We start from the raw sequence: 20,548 nt of genomic DNA on the forward strand, positions 1-20,548 counted from the left end.
ATGCTGAATACAGTAATTCTAAGACATCTGATATCATTTTAATGTAATATTGTAAGCATTGTAGCCTAATATTGTCTTTCAGCACCACCAAGGGTAATTAAAATGCGCATTTTTGGGTAGTTCCCTGACTGTAGGTGCTTGAGTTAGCCAAAAATATTTAGAAAGTCTGCTACATCGTTTATAGAAATACTTCCTTACAATAATTCATAGTCATTGCACGCACAGCTCAAAAACATATAAAAAGGATGCACCACACAGCTGCCATTATAATCATTGTAATCCTGTGTGTAAATCTGCATCAGTTTCCAAACAAAGAAACAATGTATAATTTGCAGAGGCTTAAAATGTGGCCAATGTGCACATAATGATACACAATTTATTCATGATCATATGTGTGTTTGTTGGGTAAGGTTCTAGGTGAGGAAATTTTCTGAACCCCATGGTAAATTTATTTAATCTACTCTGTATAGTAATGGGTGGACCATTCTGCTGTGGTGACTCCTGATGATGAAGAAGAGAGCAAGCTGAAGGGAACGTAGTGAGTGAGTGTATATTAATGTTTCTTTTTAAGCACCTTAAATAGAAAACTAAAATCAAATTATAGAGTGTTATTACACTCTATAAATGTTTAATAAATATTCTAATGATATATAGTGTAAATAAATGTAAAACTATTACATTTGGTTAAAATACATAGTCAATAAAGGCTTTAAAATAAATTTTTAGCAGTACCATAAATAAAACATATTTGGTTCCTTTTTTGAAAACATAGTCTGTTAGTGTAGTTGTACAGTACAATATTTGAAATTTTAAAGTTTAAAAAAATCCATTTGTGCAGTTGGAAGGTTCGATGGAAGTTAAATTATCTATATGCAACTATTAATACCATTTTTACACTTTTTTCCTTAATTCGGAGCAGATTAAAGGTAAAGCATGTTAAGCAACCATAAAACACCAAATTCATTTCTGATATACTGTATTCTTCTGCATAAGCTGCAGTTCACTATGTTATAGAAAAAAAATGATCTTTTTTACTTGGCAATCTAATAGGAGCAATACACAGATTACCTTTTATAGCAATGAACACTATGGCCTTTAGCCCTAAAATGTAACATCTTAATACTGTTTTTATAAATGAGTACATGTAAAAAATGTTTTATTAGATTTTTCTCTCTCTTAGATGCAAATTTTCCCTTCAATATGGTACACATAGATACAGCTAAAGGCATACATTACCAATGAACACATACATGTCTGCAACCACAACATTGTAAAATATATTTGCAAACTAATAATAATTTCAAAAACTACTGTACAATAGATTGTGTTGGGTATGATTTATTTTCTTTATGTTTTTAAAAGAATTCTGTTTTGCTCACCCAGCAGCATTTATATGATCAAAATAAAACCTTAATATTGTTTTCTTGTGTACATGTATTTACTTGTTATAAAGTATTTTTTTATATATATTTATTCCTGTGATCTAAAGCTGAATTTTCAGCATCATAATGCCAGTCATCAGTGTCAGATGATCTGTCAGAAATCATTCAATTTTCGAATTCTCTTCACAATCATAATTAAATATTATTGATTAATTGTCTTTATCCCAAACCTTTGAACGTGGTCAAAGGAGGTTGCCACAGCAGTATGAACCGACAGATATTCCAGCATATGTTTTTTACACAGCTGATGCCCTTCCAGCTGCAACCCAGTACTGGGAAACACCCATGAACACTTGTTAACACACACTGATACACTACGAACAATTAGGTTTATTCAATTTTCCTGTACCGCATGTCTTTGGACTGTGAGAGAAACCGGAGGACGTATGTACAGTTGAAGTCAAAATTATTAGCCCCCCTTTATTTGTTTTTTTTATTTTTTGAATATTTCCCAAATTATGTTTGACAGAGCAAGGAGATTTTCATAGTATGTCTGATAATATTTTTTTCTTCTGGATAATTCTTATTTGTTTTATTTTGGCTAGAATAAAAGCAGTTTTTAATTTTATAAAAATCATTTTAAGACCAAAATTATTAGTCAATTTAAGCTATATATTTTTCGATAGTCTACAGAACAAACGATCGTTATACAAATCTTGCCTAATTACTTTAACTTGCCTAGTTAACATAATCACTAGTTAAGCCTTTAAATGTCACTTTAAGCTGTATAGAAGTGTCTTAAAAATATCTAGTCAAATATTATTTACTGTCATCATGGCAAAGATAAAATAAATAAGTTATTAGAAATGAGTTATTAAAACTATTAAGTTTAGAAATGTTTAAAAAATGTGTTAAAAAAATCTCTCTGTTAAACAGAAATTGTGAAAAAAAATAAACAGGGGTGATTAATTCAAAGGGGCTAATAATTCTGACTTCAACTACATACACCATAACATGCATAATGGAAGTACTGGCTGTAAGGTTAAGGTATAATCTTAACAAACCAATAACAAGTTTACAGTAATATATATATATATATATATATATATATATATATATATATATATATATATATATATATATATATATATATATATATAATATATTTATAATATTATAAATTATTTAAATATAATATTAATAAATCTTAATTATTTTTTTCTAACACTTATTCTTTTAGTTTGCCTTGAATAAAAATGTTTAGGTATAAGGTAAATTTTATTAGCCTCCTTAAGAAATGTTATTTTTTGTTTGTCTACAGAACATATTGTTGTCAAATAACTTTGCTAATTGTCTTTTAATTATATATAATTAATCTAATCAAAAATAACGTTGACTTCAACTGTATGTGTGTATGTATTTATATATAAAGAACTGGCTGCAAGGTATAATCTTTCTCACATAAAGCATAACATGTGAAACTAAATATGTTGCCACTTGCCCATAGTAAAATGACATAGATATCATTGCTAAAAAAAACTTTTAATTTATATCTCCTGACATACAGTATAGGCCTATTGGTAATTATAGCTACTTTGTATAGAATACCTTAAATGGTAAATATGTATATTTTGGCCCAAATATATACCAAGACATTTCATGCAGGAATTTATATGCCTTTGTTTTTTTTGCATAATGATTACATATTCTTTATTAGGCCTATTCTGTTTTAACCAAAATTTCCTCACTGAAGGCTATAGTCAAACTTCAATTGTTGAGCCATAGTACAACAAGCCTGTGCAGTTTATCAAACAATCATCATCATTCAGATGACATCTAAGTTTGTAGCTTGGTTTTACAAGTTTAAATTGGTATTATCATTAGTGTGCAATAAAAAAATGAGTTAAAAAAAATAACGTGCACCATTGTTTATGAAGTTATGAAGTCTATCAACTAAAGTACAGCAGATAAATCCTCACAAAGAGCTTGGCAAGTTTACAGCGATGGAAAGTTCTATGGGGAATTATTGCATCTTTTCAGTACACTGTTAGACAAAGCACAAAGAAGTAAAAATAAAGTATACATAGGCATTAAATATGGCAAAAATCAACCTCTTTGAAATTCCTGATGATCTTATTGGTATTTTTTTTTTGTGTTGTGAATGTAGACTGATTACAAGTGTTCTTCATATATATTCTGACTTAGGTCATCAGAGTCAGTACAAAATTAGATTATTGTAAAGATTATTGTAAAGCATTATGCTATGCTATTATTTTCACACAAAAGCAATACATTATTCATAGTGTTTTTATCTTTCACTTTTCAAATGTTTCTTCATATTGTGTCTCATATATAGTAATTTACACTAAAAAAGTGGCATCGGTGGCTTCACAAAGAAACTATGAAGGATTAGTTCACCCAAAAATTAAAAATTTGATTTTAATTACTCTCCCTTATGTTTTTCCAATCCACAAGACCTTGATTCATCGTTAATACACAGATTAAGATATTTTCCATGAAATCCAAGAACTCCCTCATCATGAATGTCCCAAGATGTTCAAGGAACCAAAAACAATGTTGAAACATTCCATGTGAATTCAGTAGTTCAACTGTAATGACACAAGATGCCAAGAACACTTTTATGAATGGACATAATTTTTTTGGAGTCTTGTATGAAGTCACATTGAATGTTTTGACATTGTCATGGGTTCTTTTTCTGGACTTTGAATATCTCAGGACTGTTGCAGTTTATGGAGAGTCAGATAGCTCACAGATTTGATCTAAAACATCTTGTGTTTTCTCAGAGGGCATTAAATGACCTTGAAATATCACACAAATACATTTGTAATGCACCAAAGCACCTCTTAATTAGTTATACAGTGTATGTGAAATAATATTTAAGTTGTTTAAAACTGCTGATGTATAACTGACAAACATTTTAACAAATAGGACACTCAAAAACCGATTACCATCATTAAACCATCCTTCACTTTTCACGTTTTTTTTTTTGTGTTTAGCACAAAAATATGTTTTTGAAACTTGCAGGTTGCTGGGACCAATTGACCGTACTACTTTTTCCTACTATTGAAGTCGATGAGTCCCAGCAACTACTATTCTTCAAAAAATATATATTTTTTTGTGTTTAGCAGAAGAAAGAAAATCATAAAGTTTTAAAACCACATGAGGGAGAGTAAATGATAAATTAATTTAACTTTTGAGCGAACGATCCCTGCAAGAATAAGTTCCAAGATGAACTACAAATTACAGTGTAAATTAAATTTGTACAGTTGCCTCACATTTTATAGAAAATAGTTTGATTAACTGCAGGCATATACACAACAAATTTACAACAATATTTTGGGAGTTAATTAGAACAAATTAATCCAAATAAATATTATCCACAAAATATGTAATTCATTATTATGCACACAGAGCATATATTAAACAAATAGCAGTATGTAACTGAGAAAGCAAGTCAGAACAGTCACTGAAGAAATGATGTCCTCCAAATATTATATTGTCTTCGATGAAACTTCTTGATCCATTGCATATGTTTTCCCTTAGATTCCAAAGTTAAGGAAAACAAACTTATAACTTGCACTTTCAGGTCAGTTTTTATCCAGTTGTTCTTTGAATGTATCCACAGATTTGTCACTCCACAAGGTCCAGTGTAGCATATATTTAGTGGTGACCAACAAATGTTTAATGCCCCCTTCATCAGAGATCCACACATTAAAGCTTCTCAGATGATCCTTCATGTGACTCTGTGACAGTTGGTTGCTGGTTAGGTGGAGGCCATCGTTTCTCAAATTTGCTAAAAAACAGTGGGTCGGTGAAAGGCCCTCCATACACAATGGCTTGCAGGAGGTAGACCAGTGCCACCACCAGGCTGGAGACCAGAAAGAATGGAAGAAAGGGTCTGAGATGTGTCCACACGACTCCCAGACCATAACTAAGACCACCATGGTCACGGTAATGGGTGGTCTTACGGGATGTCGACGATTGTGGAATGGGCGAAGTGAGGCTGTCTGAATCCATGTAATTGGAGGACTCTGGATCAGTGGAATCCATGCTGAATTTATAACAACGCTCAACTGGAAGATAGTCTTCAGTTCAAATCCTCCCCGGAAATAAAAATCAACAAAGATTAAATACTGTTAACCATCCAATAAAGGGAGATGTTCCACTTGTCAACATTTCTAGAGCACTGCATGATCCTTGAGGTAATCAGTAGATCTTGACAGATGAAACAATTTGCAGAAAGCACCCCTCGTGTTTACCCCAAAGACAGATTCACGGATTTCCTCATTCACTTCTGTTGCTTTCCTTTTCTGCCTTTTTAACTTTCTCTGTTGCTGTTTGCATGCCCTGATAGAGCTGGCGTCTGTCGGGACCTCATCAGATCACTTCACCACTTTCATACAAGCCGCACTCAGGGAAATATGATACTCTGAGAGAGATACTTTGAGAGAGTGCAAACGATGTAGGGATAAGATTCCTATGCGTATATATAGCACCCAAATGACTGGAACATGTGGATGTCCACTGAATCATTTACTCCCCAGTGTCAACAGTCTTAAATTGTCAAGGTTGAACAGTATGTACATCACACATAATAGTTTTTCTCTCTTAATTCTTTACTTCCTGTTCAACGCCCCAACTAACACAAACATTAATAATTATTAGCTTTGGCATAAAGCAGGCATAACTGAAGGGTTTCATGTTTTAAAGCCATCAAAACCAAAACTGCTGACAGCGTTCAGAATGACTCCTGGTCTGGAAATCACTTTGTGATGTAAGAGATTAAATTGGAGAGAGGGATGACAATCTATCTGTTATCTATGGTTATTGTGGATGATTGGATCAATTACACTCTCAGGTCGTTTGGAATCAGTTCACATGTTAGGCTAAACCTATTATTTTCTATGTTTCATTCTACGTTTCTGTAACCATTGCTGTCTTTTGACAACCATTTGCAAATGGACTCTTATATATCTTATTACTTGTCGTTAGTTGGGTTATGAAACAGAGCTGTAAAAATATTTAGCATTACTATGACTCACTATGACTGAGAGTGTGCGGAATGACACTGCCATACTGCTCATGCTATTTCTGAAATAGGCCCTACACAGCATGTGTACTAAGAAGAGTACACTTCATGCAAGAGGATTGGCTGCTTTAAAAAAAAAAAAAAAAAAAAATATATATATATATATATACATATATATATATATATATATATATATATATATATATATATATATATATATATATATATATATATATATATATATATATATACATATACATATATATATACATATATATATATATATATATATATATATATATATATATATATATATATATATATAYATATATATATATATATATATATATATATATATATATATATATATATATATACATATATATATATATATATATATATATATATATATATATATATATATATATATATATACATACATATATATATATATATATATATATATATATATATATATATATATATATATATATATATATATATATATAATTTTTTTTCTCTCTGCCCTCACTATCTTCACTCTGTCTTGTTGACGTGGTTTGTACATCATTAATAACATTGCTCGACTGCCCACTACTGGCAGAACTCTTACAATGGGATGACTTGCAATGTCCTAAACCTTAAATTTCTTACAAATCTCCTATGAAGAGTATTTTATATTTAGCCTTTTCCTTACACTTTTGAATGCTGCATCATTCAATTTAATTCATGTTTATTTCTATAGCTCTTTTACAATGTAGATTGGGTCTAAGCAGCTTAACATAGACGTTCTAATACATTGAAACTGTGTCAGTCCAGTTTCCAGAGTTTAAGTTCAGTTCAGTTTAGTTCAGTTCAGTGTGGTTTAAATTTCACTGCTGAAAGTCCAAACAATGAAGAGAAAATCCATTGATTAGCAGCTCCGCAAGTCCCAAACCAAGCAAGCCAGTGGCGACATTTTATTTGTCTGTATGTATGCCTGAGTTTTAAATACTTAAAAGTTACTGGTATACTATGTTTTGTGAGATTTGGGGTTTAGGTATATTTTATATTTATTTTTATATTTTATATTTTATATATTTTTATATATATTTCCTTTTTCTTTCATGGAAATTGGTTGGAGGTGAGCCATTTTATTGATGTGTATGGAATGCAGCATTAAACACAATCCGTGCTGACGTCACAGTTGTATTGCATTGAAGTACAGCGGTCAACATTTGAAGTAAATCAAAACTTTTTATCAAAGTTGTCCTTAAACTATTAAAAAGCACCCTTTATTTTATTAGGACAATTTCAACTTTTTTTAACCACTTTAAATATTGATTACTGTGTATGGGTAAATCCTAATGGTGAAAAACAATAAATTCAATAAGTTAGTTCAACTTATAATAACAAAAAAATACTTCAACTTAAGCAAAAACAGCTGTGGTGACTCATAAACTGATTACATTAAGCAGAACTCAAATCTAATGAATTATGAATTGATTAACTATATTTTTGTGTTAACTTAACTCTAATGCTAGAAGCAGTACTGAGCCATTTGAGTAGCTATCTAGTTGTTTGGACTTAATTTGTTCTATTAACTGAACTCATACCGATTTGATAACGGAACTTAAAATTCTTACTAATATTTTAAAAGTTTGATGAAATCAACACAAATAACATATGTATATGACTCAGTAAATATACAAGTTTACAGTACTCAAACCATTTTGTTTTAAAACTTAAATGATTTGCTGCAATCGGTTTCCTCAAACAGGCTTAGTCCCTTTATTAATTAGGGGTCGCCACAACGGAACGAACCTCTAACTTATACAGCATATGTTCTACGCAGCGGATGCCCTTCCAGCTGCAACCCATAACTGGAAAACACCCATACACTCTCATACACTACAGACAATTTAGCTTGCCCAATTCACCCACAGTATATTGCATGTCTTTGGACTTGTGAGAAACCAGAACACCCAGAGGAAACCTTACAACAGGAGAGCATACACACAGAAATGCCAACTGACCCAGCCAAGGCTCGAACCAGTGACCTTCTTGCTGTGAGGCGACAGCACTACCCACTGTGCCACTGCTCCGCCTTTCCTCAAACAGTTTGAGTTAACTGAACTTTTTGGGTTTTATTGTGTACCCGATCGCTCCTGTCAGAAATGAGGGGGTTGAGGTTTTGTCACGCATCCCTCGTCCTTTCGTAAAATAAAGTGCATTTTAAAATAAAACAAGGGGTTCATGGATGAAAAGAGTTTACAGTGTCTAGTAGTGATGTGAAGAAGTACGCAGTCATAATGCACCCCATAATTTTGTTTGCATGACTGGAATACCTGTCATTCCTAGAATGTTTGTTAAAGTTTAGAATAGTAGAAGTCAGAAAAGCTTTAGGATCTAATCAGGACTCATACCAAAGTGTTGACCATGAAACATACAGATTTTCTGGAAACTTTTTTTAATGTGTTTTTAATATTTTGACAGTGATATGGTTTAACATCTGTTAATTCAAATGATCAAAAATGCATTGTAATTATACAAATGTGTCTAGTCTGATGCACTGTGAACTTTTCATGTAACTTTTCTTAGATTGTATGTAGTTAGCATAAAGACAAGAGAAAACATTAGCATCAGACACCCTCACCCAGGTGACCCAGTTGAGGTTGATCAGACCCCAGATTGCCTCCCAGTACCAATTAACCACCAATCAACCCTCTTTATCCATAGCCATCTTGTGGCTTTCTCTGCAGCTTTGTATCTGACCTAATGGCCCTCTTCTTAGCTTCTACTGCTAAGGCTAGTTGGTTGAAGACTTTGCAGACTGTACGCCTTGCAAACCCTCTCAAACTCAATTCCTGGAGGGCCGCAGCTCTGCAGTTTTGCTCCAACCCTAATCAAACACAGCTGATTTAGTAGTCACTAGTAGTCTTGAACATCTTGATTAGTTGGATCAGCTGTGTTTGATTAGGGTTGGAGCAAAACTGCGGAGCTGCGGCCCTCCAGGAATTGAGTTTGAGAGGTTTTGCAATGAGTTAAAGACCCATGCACTACAGCCCAACCTTATTGGCTCAAAGTGAGTCAGCGATCTGCATCTATATATTGTTCATTTCAGAATTACAGGCTTAATGCTGATAATTTGAGGTTAACTTAATACATGAATTTAAAGTTAAACCAAACAAAATATAAAAATATTTGAATGCAAAACGCTCACGTGTCCTAGCAACAGAATGAAAATCTGTATATATACAGTTGAAGTCAGAATTATTAGCCCCCTTGTGATTTTTATTTTCTTTTTGAAATATTTCCCAAATGATTTTTAACAGAGCAATGAAATTTTCACAGTATGTCTGATAATATTTTTTCTTCTGGAGAAAGTCTTATTCGTTTTATTTTGGCTAGAATAAAAGCAGTAATTAATTTTTTAAAATCCATTTTTGGGACAAAATTATTAGCCCCTTTAAGCAAATTTTTTTTTCCGATAATCTACAGAACAAACCACTGTTATACAATCACTTGTCTAATTACCCTAACCTGCCTAGTTCACCTTATTAACCTAGTTAAGCCTTTTAATGTCACTTTAAGCTGTATAGAAGTGTCTTGAAAAATATCTAGTAAAATATTATTTACTGTCATCATGAAAAAGATAAAATAAATCAGTTATTAGAAATAAGTTTTTAAAACTATTATGCTTAGAAATGTGCTGAAACAATCTTCCCAGAACAGAACAGAAATTGGGGAAAAAAATAAACAGGGGCGCTAATAATTCAGGGGGCTAATAATTCTGACTTCAACTGTATATGACACATCTATACAAACAGTTTATCCAAGAATAACAGTGGTCAACCACACGAGATACAAACATGACTACATGCTCATAAAACCACATTATGACAAGAATAAATTATTCTCACATTCCTCTTCAGTGTTCTCCCAGTCATTCATTCACCTTTTTTATTTCTCATCCATAACATCCACATTTATTACATTTTCATTCTGATCTGTCTCTTGTTCAGTCTTCATGGCTGAATCTGTTCCGGTTTGCTCTGCGTTTTCATTTTGTTCCCTCTCTTCCCTCTCTCCGTCTCCTTTTTCATTTACTTCTGAAACCCCTTCATCTTTGCCCTTGTCCTTTTCTAAGCTCTCTTTCTCTCGTCTCTCTTTCTCTATCTTTGAGAGGTGATGACAGAGAGCCTGTACATAGGTGAAAACACACAGAGGGTCTGGGTTTTTGCCCATTAGTAACATATCAGATACTTCCAGAAGGGGGCAGCAGTCAGCAAGAGTTCTGTAAATAAGAGAGAAAGAGAGCGTTTTGGGCTTTTGTATTCTTTTTTGTCTTTTTAACTTTAGACTGTTAGACGTTCGACATCTACTCATAGAAACACAAATGCAGAAAAAAATATTCTTCACATTCTCATGCATCTCCCATAGTCACATACAGGCCCATAGCCAGCGTGGTGAAAGGGGTGGTTCTTTTTTTCTCTAGAAGTGGACCTTTCGTAGTTATTCGCTATATTTTCTATTTTATTATGAGGCTTAAATACTGCATTTAGTGACATTTTAAGCATAATTTTTTTGCTGGATTACCTTGTCAGATGATCATAATAAACACGTTATTGTATCTAAGATTTAGAATAAAGAAATATGAAGAAAAAAGTACTTATTTTTTAAAATACAAATGTATTATATTATATATCATTAGAAAAAGATTGAAGAGTTTTTTTTTATTTAATAAATTAGAACTTTATGAAATAAAGTTTTAAATAAATTTTTTTTAACCTTTTATTTATTAGGCAAATAACAAATTGAGCAGCACATTCAACTTTCCTCAGTCAGAATTTGGCCAATTAAATATTGAACATAGATTCTCTTGTAAAAAAAAATCATAGATAACAACAACAGCCAAATTAGTATTAAAATTTGTAAAAAAAAATTATATATATAATAATAATATAATAATTTAATTTATATATATATATATATATATATATATATATATATATATATATATATATATATATACACATTAAAAATTCTTTCAAGAATAAGATCCAAGATTTTAAACAAAAGTTCAGTGTAAAATTATTTTTTTTATATATTTTTTTTTACAACAATGCAGTAGTGAAAGATGACTTCACTTACGTCAGATTCCGCTTGGTCTTAAAGCTTTTTATGTGCTATTTTGACAATTTATAATGTCTTAGCAGTCAAAATAGGACAAGTGAGCTCATGTTTGAGATAAATTCTGGACCTTTGTCAGTGGGTCTTTCGAACCACCCAAACCCTCCAATTGCTACGGGCCTGACATATATTTTAGTGTCAACATACTCGGCTGTGCTGAAGGCCAGAGTGAAGTTCTTCTCTCGTTCACTGGCTTTAAGGGTGGAGAAGTCAAAAGCAGATGGAAAGAAGCGATGGACAAGAGCACAAAATGCCAAACCATCACTCCAAGAAGAAGAGAAGTTATCTATGGAGACGCCCTTTGAAAAAGATAGACATAAACATGTCACTGAATATGTGAAAATTGCTATCATCATAAATTGAATTTAATCTGAGAAGCAAAAATACACAACCGATTTTAGGTGGCAGGATAATTGTGCAGGATGTCTTTCTAAAACATGATTTTAGAAGAAAAGAGTCAAAAGCTCCAAAGGTAAATCTAACCCTTGGTGGGGTGTGAGGAGACAACAAAAAAGTATAAATCAGAATAATACATTTCAAATTAATTAGCCACCAATTTGTTAAAATTTGAACTACTTACTGTCAAAAGATTTTTAACATGAGTGTAAAAATAACTGTGGTTCTTCAATCAGCTGTGTGTAATTTGAGCTATTGGGTGTGTCTTAATCATCTGGGTGTTTGCCAGGGCCAGACAGAATCTGTGGACATTTTCTGCTATTTCTTTGCAGAATTTAAAAAAAAAAAAAATAATAAAGTAAAAATAAATTCTAATATTTTGAAGAATGATTTTTATAATAATGTAAACAAGTATAATTAATATAATTTTAATATAGTAAACTTAAAATTAAAATGATCTAATATGAAATCTGAATAAATATGTTTATTGCACACATTTACCGAAGTATACATTTACATAAGCATAGGTAGAATCTGCAGGCACAGATTCCATGTGGGCCTACTCATGGCCTGGTTCCAAATGGCACAACTCATGTCTGTTAAGTCCACAAGACTGTAGGGCATACCATTCATCATTTTAGTTCTTCACAAGAGTGCTCAAGACTCGCATGCACCTTTGTTTTGGCTGATAAAAGGATAGTTCACCCAAAACTTAAAAAGTAGCGATCATTTGTTCACCCCTCACTTTTGTCACAAATCTGAGTTTCATTTTGCTGCTGAACACAAAAGTTGTTTTGAAAAAAATGTTGCAAGCATGCAACGATTGACTTCCAAAGGATTTTTTTATTTTTTTTTGTGGTAAAATGGAAACATTGGTTACAAGTTTTTAACATTTATCTAAAAATCTTATTTTGTGTTCAACAGAAAAATGTAACTCGTAAGTAAAGTAAATAGTGAGTATTCTTTTTTTTTGTTTTGTTTTGTTTTTGTTTTTTTGTGAACTATGATCTTCAGAGACTGCATGAGGGAAGGAGAGCTTTGAGGAGACTTCTTCCCAACATTCAAAGCAACATTTTGTCATAAAACTGTGGACCAGAAAAGACTGCAAGGGTTAAGGATACTATTTGGGACAGGGTCATATTGGGACACTTGACTCAATTTGTAAACATCACCAATGATATATATCTACTGCAGGCAGGACTGTTATATTTCAGGTGTTATGTTTTAAGCTCAAGTAAATGCAAATTTTATATATATATATATATATATATATATATATATATATATATATATATATATATATATATATATATATATATATATATATATATATTAGAGGTGTGAACCTATACTGGTCTAACGGTTCGGTTCAGTTACGATTATCATGCCTTCGATTCAGTTCAATTCGATATCTCAGTGCATCCCGGTGCATTGACGATGCTTTCCATATACAGTGTTATATTTTAGGGGGGAGGCTATAACAAGCTGTCTGTAAAAACACACAGACACACAGTGCCACACTGTCTCTCATTCAAACACATACACAAACATAGACAGCACCAAAGAAACAAACACACACGCACACACGCACTTAAGCCCTCGCAACAGGGAGAGCTTGCGCTGAGTGGAGCAGAAAAATGAAAAAAAGAAAAGAAAAAAGAAGCACTTTTCCGACGGTCCCTTACTGAGAGCTCCTCTCAGCGCGAGCTCTCCCGGCTAAACACATATTGCGAGGGCTTAAACAGAGCAGTGCTCGTAATGTCGAGCGAAAAAAAGAAAGACAGCTGTGAAACATAACTAGCTTTGTCTTTTTGTAGAAAACACACTTTAGATCTTTTTAGGGTAAGAGGTTTTTGAGTTATTGCCGTCTATAACTAAATGTGTGTCAGGAATATCGAAAACAAAACCAACTAAACCGCGCTCCTTTCTGGCGCCCCCCTGGATATACAGCACCCTTAGCATTTGCCTATGGTTCCTATGCCACGGACCGGCCCTGAGTTGGCTGAGTGTTGTAAATACTCGAGCTCACCTCCCTCGTGACAGAGCGCATAGGAGATAAATGACTTCAGTACATAATAACCGGTTATGATTATTACTGAACCTATAACTTATTGTCCGCGTCTGCATCGTGGTGCACCGAAGAAACAATTAATTTTGACACCCCTAATATACATATATATATATATACATATATATATATAAATGAATAGAATGCTTAGTTGAAATATTCCGTTTCTTCATGTTTTGTTCTGTCATGGAACACTTTACATTTTTTAAAGTTTATTTTTGTGTTTGAAAATGTATGTTTTCCTGAAATGATTTTATGAGTGACACAGGATCATGTCATGTAGAAATCAAACATGACTTGGTCTTTGCAACTCTCTGCAAGCTTAATTTAGCTATACGTTATCATAAGTTAACTCTCATCCTTCCCTCCAGTCCTGGTTTTAAAATGTCTAATTGAGAAATGTTACTTTTTTGAGTGTCTCTGATACCCTCTTGTGGGGAAAAACACACACACACGTCACATAAACTTGCATTTTATGATTACTGCCACTAGAGGGGGGTTTAGAACTCAATGAACATTCTACAAAAATGTGGAAACAAGTTTCAATCAGCTACTTAAATCAGCTTTTTTTCTGCATTTAGACATAAATAACAAGTCCCAATTCCCCATTATTTCCGAAAAGTGTGGTCAGTCTTCTATTGTATTAAGAAATATCTTCTTGTCATCAACAATTTTCTGCGGCTTAGACCGTGTTCTGGGTAGTGCCATAGTGAAGTTATAGTACAAATGAGACTGTTAGGAACAAAAGAATAATGTGTGCAAAAAAACTTTAGGAAAAAAAAGTTAGAAATAACTTTAGTAAGTCAGTTTTGAAAGTAATTTAGGGCCTTGAGCTGGATCCTCACAGCTCTGTTTTGTCTGTTTTATAAAATTCAGTATATCAATGCAAATCAAGATGTAAGGGGGGTTTGGGGTTTTGGGGGTTCTCACTTAAATCTTGACTGTAAGAATATATATGTTAATAAACAGTGTCTTGTTGTTTATGATTTATTTTTATTATTTTTTTTTTTTGAGCTTACGGGACCTTGTACACAAAACTGAGCAATGAACTATACCAGTACGCTATCTGCTATTATAGTATTACTTATACAACATATTGGTTTCATAAAACTACAAATCTGAATAAAAGTCACTTTGTTAAGCTCTTCTGTTAAAAGTTGAATAAGCAAAAATCAAGGTCCCATAATGCAATTTGAAACTCAATCACAACAGATAAGCAGCTATTAAAAAGGGTCAGTTCACCCAAAAATGAAAATTATGTTATTAATTACTCACGTTTGTGTCATTCCAATCCCCTAAAACATTTGTTTATCTTCAGAAAGCAATTTAGAAGATTTTACATGAAATCCGAAAGTTCTCGGATAGCTATAGATCACAGGTGTCAAACTCAGTTCCAAAAGGGCCGCAGCTCTGCACAGTTTAGTTCCAACCCTAATTAAACACACCTGATCAAACTAATTGAGTCGTTCAGACATTTTTGAAACCTACAGGTAAGTGTGTTGGAGCAGGGTTGGAACTAAACTGTGCAGGGCTACAGCCCTCCAGGAATTGAGTTTGACACCCCTGCTATAGACAGTAACGGTCAAAATACAATGAAGGTCCAGAAAAAGAACCAAAAACTTTGTCAAAACATTTCATGTGACTTCAGTGGTTCAACAGTAATAGTTGAAGTTAAAGGGCAGTGCAAGGTTTTTTTTTCCATTAGAGTCAGCAGGGCAGCATACAAATGTCACATGAATAATAAGTAGACAAAAAACATTACCCATTTTTTAAAGATAAAGTGTTCTTGGAGCTTCAAATGGTTAACAGTTAAACCACTGATGTAACATGAAATGTTTTAACAATGTTTTGATTCCTTGTTCACACTTTATTGTGATGGTCAGTTTGTTGAATTAAGTTACATTGCATCTACATGCCAACTAATTGTCATTAGATTATAAGTAGACTGTTTGGTTGGAGTTAGGGTTAGGGTTAGTGTAAGCAGACATGTACTTGCAAAGTTTCTTATAGTCAGTTAAATGTCTTTTGAAGGAGCAGTATCAACAGATATTTAGCAGACAGTCTACTAATACTCAAATGGACCATTATAATAAAGTGTCTAGGTGCCATTGTTGTCTATAGAAGATGAGAGAGCTCTCTGATTTCATCTAAAATATCTTTTAATGTTAAATATCTTTTCAGAAAAATTTAATCTACCCATTCACATTTTTTTTTGTTTGTTTTTCATGTGTTTTTCGATGTTTTCCTGAATCCTTCTCAGTCCACTCATCTCATTTCAAAATTTGTTGGGTTGTTTGAAACCTTTGTCTCAGCTTCTAATGGGAAATTTAAACTGGCTTGGGAGGGTGAACTTGGAACTAAGATATCAGAGGAACTATGGGATAAGTGTCTGACTGCAGTACGGTCCTGTTCAGTAAACAGGCACCAGTTAATACAGTTCAAGTCATTCATCGTCTACACTATACCAAAACCAAAATTTTCCCTCTATTTTACTTCTGTGTGATAAGTGTAAAATTATAGAGGTTACCACAGCTTATGCATTTTGGTCCTCTTTGTTCGATTTTTGCACAAACATTTTTGATTTATACTCCAACACTGCAAAAAAAGCTTTTCTTACTTAGATTGTTTCTAGTCCAAATATAAAAAAAAAATCTTAAATCAAAAAGATTTTTTAGACAAGCATAACCTATTGTCTTGTTTTAAGAAATAATAGGCCAAAATGAAGTGAGTTTTTCCTTAAAACAAGCAAAATATTTTCTTACCCCATTGGCAGATTATTTTGCTTGTTTTAAGGAAAAACTCACTTAATATTGGCATAGTATTTCTGAAAACAAGACATTATGTTTTGTTTGCCTAGAAAATGCTTCTTGATAAAATAATTTTTAGATATTTGGACTAGAAACAAGACAAAAAATCTATGTAAGAAATGCATTTTTTACAGTGAAGGCCCATAACATTTCCCTAATACCAGACACAAAGCTTGCTATTTTTGGTGTTTCAGAATACTCTCTCACCCTTCCAAAACATCCCCAACAAGCCCTGACTCTGTAATTGTGGCCAAGCAGCTAATACTAAAAAACTGGAAATCTCCCTTCCATTTCTAAAGGAAAATTCTCCGCTATGGGAACCCATTCTCACATACTTTGGCATAAAGCATGCTCAATCCATATTTAGAATCTCTCATGAAAACTGGAACACTACCTTTTAGGACTTCTTGATGACTACATACTCTGTAACACTACATTTCTATCTCCAACAGCTGAACCCATGGTCAATGCATATGTTTACATGCAAAGTGTGTATTCTGAGACAATGTTGTTTGTTTGTTTGTTTGTTCTGTTGTACTTAAAAAAAAAACTAAAATAAAAGTATTTTAAAAAATCTTAATTTTTGTTTCAAAGATAAACGAACATCTCAGGGGACTTTAACAGTAAATGTCAGTAAATAATGACAAAATTTTACTTACTCTTTTATTAAACTAACAGTTTAATCGACAAACAGAGGTTTAAAGTATGTACCTCATATTTTTGTGTTTTGCTTTTGCACCAGTTGAGAATTCTCTGTTTGATTGATGCTCCACCAGCTATACCTACAGACGTCCGTTGAACCTTAAAGTTTCGGACACCTGGAGTCCTACAACAGACCAACATATAGTAAAGACACAGTACAGACATCATACAGTATCAGCCAGAGACTTACCTGTGAACAAATGTATCTATTCCACAAACATAAATCAGTAGTAATGATGGCAATGTTGATTACACATTAAAGAATATAACAGGTATGTGGATGATCAAGACTCCTAAGCATGGTGTTGTGTCAGTGAACAATATGATTACGAGCTGTATTAGAATGATACAGGAGGATGTCAAAGGGATAGTTCACCCAAAAATGAAAATTCTGCCAACATTTACTCACCCTTGACTTGTTCCAGACCAGTTTGAATAGCTTTTTTTCTGTTGAACTCAAAAGAAGATAATGCTGAAGAATGCTTTAAACATGTAATCACTTACTTACATAGTATTTGTTTTCTTACTATGGAAGTCAATGGTAACAGGTTTCCAACATTCTTCAAAATATCTTATTTTGTGTTGAACAGATGAAGGAATCCCAAATGGTTTTGGAATAAGTCAAGGGTAAGTAAATAATGGCTGAATTGAGATATTTAGGTGAACTATTGATTTATTAGGATGACTTACTCTTCTTTCTGAAACTTGGCCATGGCGTCTCTCCTGGCCGATGGTCGAGCTGAACGTGACGAGACAGATGACTTCGTAGAAGCTCTAAGAGCAGAGGATGAAGCTGCTGCATTTTTTCTTCCTGGATTTTCAGTTTTCTTCTTGACTTCATCACTACTTTGTTTTGTGTCTTTCTCATCTTCTTTCTTTTCAGTTTTGCATTCAGTTTCTTTTGTCCTTTTTTCCTCCTGCTTCTCCTCAAATTGTCCTTCTTTGTCACAGGAATTGTTCTCATTCTCAGGTGGGTCATTGCTACTTTCTTTTCCTTCTTCTTTTATCTCACCTTCTTTGTTATCATTTAGCTCTGTCTCTTTTTCTACATCTCCAGTTTGATTTTTTGTGATCTCTTGTTTCTCTTTCTCTTCCACTGTGTTAGTGTTCTCTGGGACTCCGCCCTTTTGCTCACAAGCCTCGGTGTCATTGGCTGGAGCTTCTTCTTTTTCTTGGTTTTCTTTGTTGTCTTTGTTAGCTCCACCTCTTGGCTCTGAGTCAGCCGGCTCCTGAGACTCCGTGTGTTTGGATTCCTGTGAAGGGCCCAAATATAGGATAACAATCAATGTTTTTGTTATGTAAAAATACAGAGCATTTGTTCATTGTTTATCTTTTGCATGCCTTTACATAAATTTGAATTTTCTGTTTGTGTGTCTAAAATGAAAATTTGTTAGTTACTTCAAACATTTAAAATGAGGCGCATGATGTTATATACACTACCGGTCAAAAAGTTTGGGGTCATTTTTAAATTTTTTAAAATAAACCTGCTTACTAAAGCTGCATTTATTTAATCAAAAATACAGTACAAATTGTAAAATTGCTATTGCACTCTAAAACAACTGTTCAAAAGTAGTTTGTCATTTGATTTAATCATTTATTCCAGAAGGTTGCTTGCTCGAGCCTCTGCTGAGTCAGTTGGCATTTCTGTGTGGAGTTTGCATGTTTGCTATATATTTTTTCGATAGCCTACAGAACAAACCATCATTATACAATAACTTGCCTAATTAACCTTACCTGCCTAGTTAACCTAATTAACCCAGTTCAGCCCTTAAATGTCACTTTAATCTGTATACTAGTGTCTTGAAAAATATCAAGTAAAATATGATTTACTGTCATCAGATAAAATAAAAATCATAAAATAAATCAGTTATTAGAAATGAGTTATTACAACTGTTATGTTTTGAAATGTGTTAAAAAAAGTATTTTCTCCATTAAACAGAAATTGGGGAAAAAGTAAGTAGGGGGCTAATATTTCTGACTTTAACGGTATATACTCTACAAAAGTTTGGGGTCATTTTTTTCATGTTTTTTTTTTTTTAAGAAAATTATTCTATTCATTAAAGCAGCATTTATTAAATATATATAAAAAAATTTGAATATACAACACTGACTGGCAGCTTGCCATTTATTTGACAAAATAGGTGAACAGTCTCAACATAAACTATGAAACAGAATATTCATTCATTAATTTTCTTTTCGGCTTAGTCCCTTTATTAATCAGGGGTCGCCACAGCGGAATGAACCGCAAACTTATCCAGCACGTTTTTACGCAGCGGATGCCCTTCCAGCCGCAACCCATCTCTAGGAATTGAAACACAATATTGATTTGTATATTAAGTAAAGCAGCTTCTGATACATGAAGTAAGACATTGCTTATAATTTATAATTTAAAAGACATTACAACTCATATAGACACAGTGTAGAATATACAACTATTATATCATAGCAGTTTTTTTCTGCCATTAGTCAGGTTTCGGGTCTCTCAAATGAGAAATGTTTCATGCAGAATGCAGTGTTAATATAAGATAATATAAGATATACTGTATATCATTACAAAAGTTTGGGGTCAGTTTTTTTCATGTTTCTTTTTAAAGAAAATTATTGTGTTCATCAAAGCAGCATTTATTAAAAATACTCTCATCATTTACTCTCCCTCCTCTACCTTTTGAGTGTCGTTCTTCTGTTGAACACAAAGGAAGATATTTTGAATGCTGGTACCTGGGATCCAATTTTCTGTAGAATCTACAGTAAAATACCAGCAGCAGTTTGCCAGTAACTTACTGTCAGTCAATTACAGCAAAAATATTTGTTTAAATTTACAGCACCATTTAGCTCTCTGTGTATGTGTTAACAGTACCGTATATATTCACTGTAATAGAGTAATTTTCACAATGCAACTTTAAAATACAGTAACACTATATAACTGCAAAATACAGTGAATATTACAGTTGAATACTGTATACTGTACAAA

At 32.8% G+C, this 20,548-nt stretch overlaps 1 protein-coding gene and 1 long non-coding RNA gene across 3 annotated transcripts in view; one reads left to right on the plus strand and one right to left on the minus strand.

Annotated features, from left to right (window-relative positions):
• LOC141377492 (uncharacterized) overlaps positions 1–542 on the plus strand; it is a 42,984-nt gene extending 42,442 nt beyond the window's left edge. For both annotated transcript variants that reach the window (XR_012389674.1, XR_012389675.1), the window contains one exon: positions 471–542. This is a non-coding gene — a long non-coding RNA (uncharacterized lncRNA). The remainder of the gene's footprint in view (positions 1–470) is intronic.
• A 9,803-nt stretch (positions 543–10,345) lies between these two features.
• Positions 10,346–20,548, minus strand: part of smtnl1 (smoothelin-like 1) — a 13,513-nt gene continuing 3,310 nt past the window's right edge. The window contains 4 exon segments of the mRNA NM_001013321.1: positions 10,346–10,708; positions 11,752–11,903; positions 17,587–17,701; positions 18,268–18,830. Coding sequence (NP_001013339.1) covers positions 10,375–10,708; positions 11,752–11,903; positions 17,587–17,701; positions 18,268–18,830 — 1,164 coding nt within the window. The 3' untranslated portion in view covers positions 10,346–10,374.

Source organism: Danio rerio, chromosome 14, assembly GCF_049306965.1.
Source record: "Danio rerio strain Tuebingen ecotype United States chromosome 14, GRCz12tu, whole genome shotgun sequence".
NCBI lineage: Eukaryota > Metazoa > Chordata > Actinopteri > Cypriniformes > Danionidae > Danio > Danio rerio.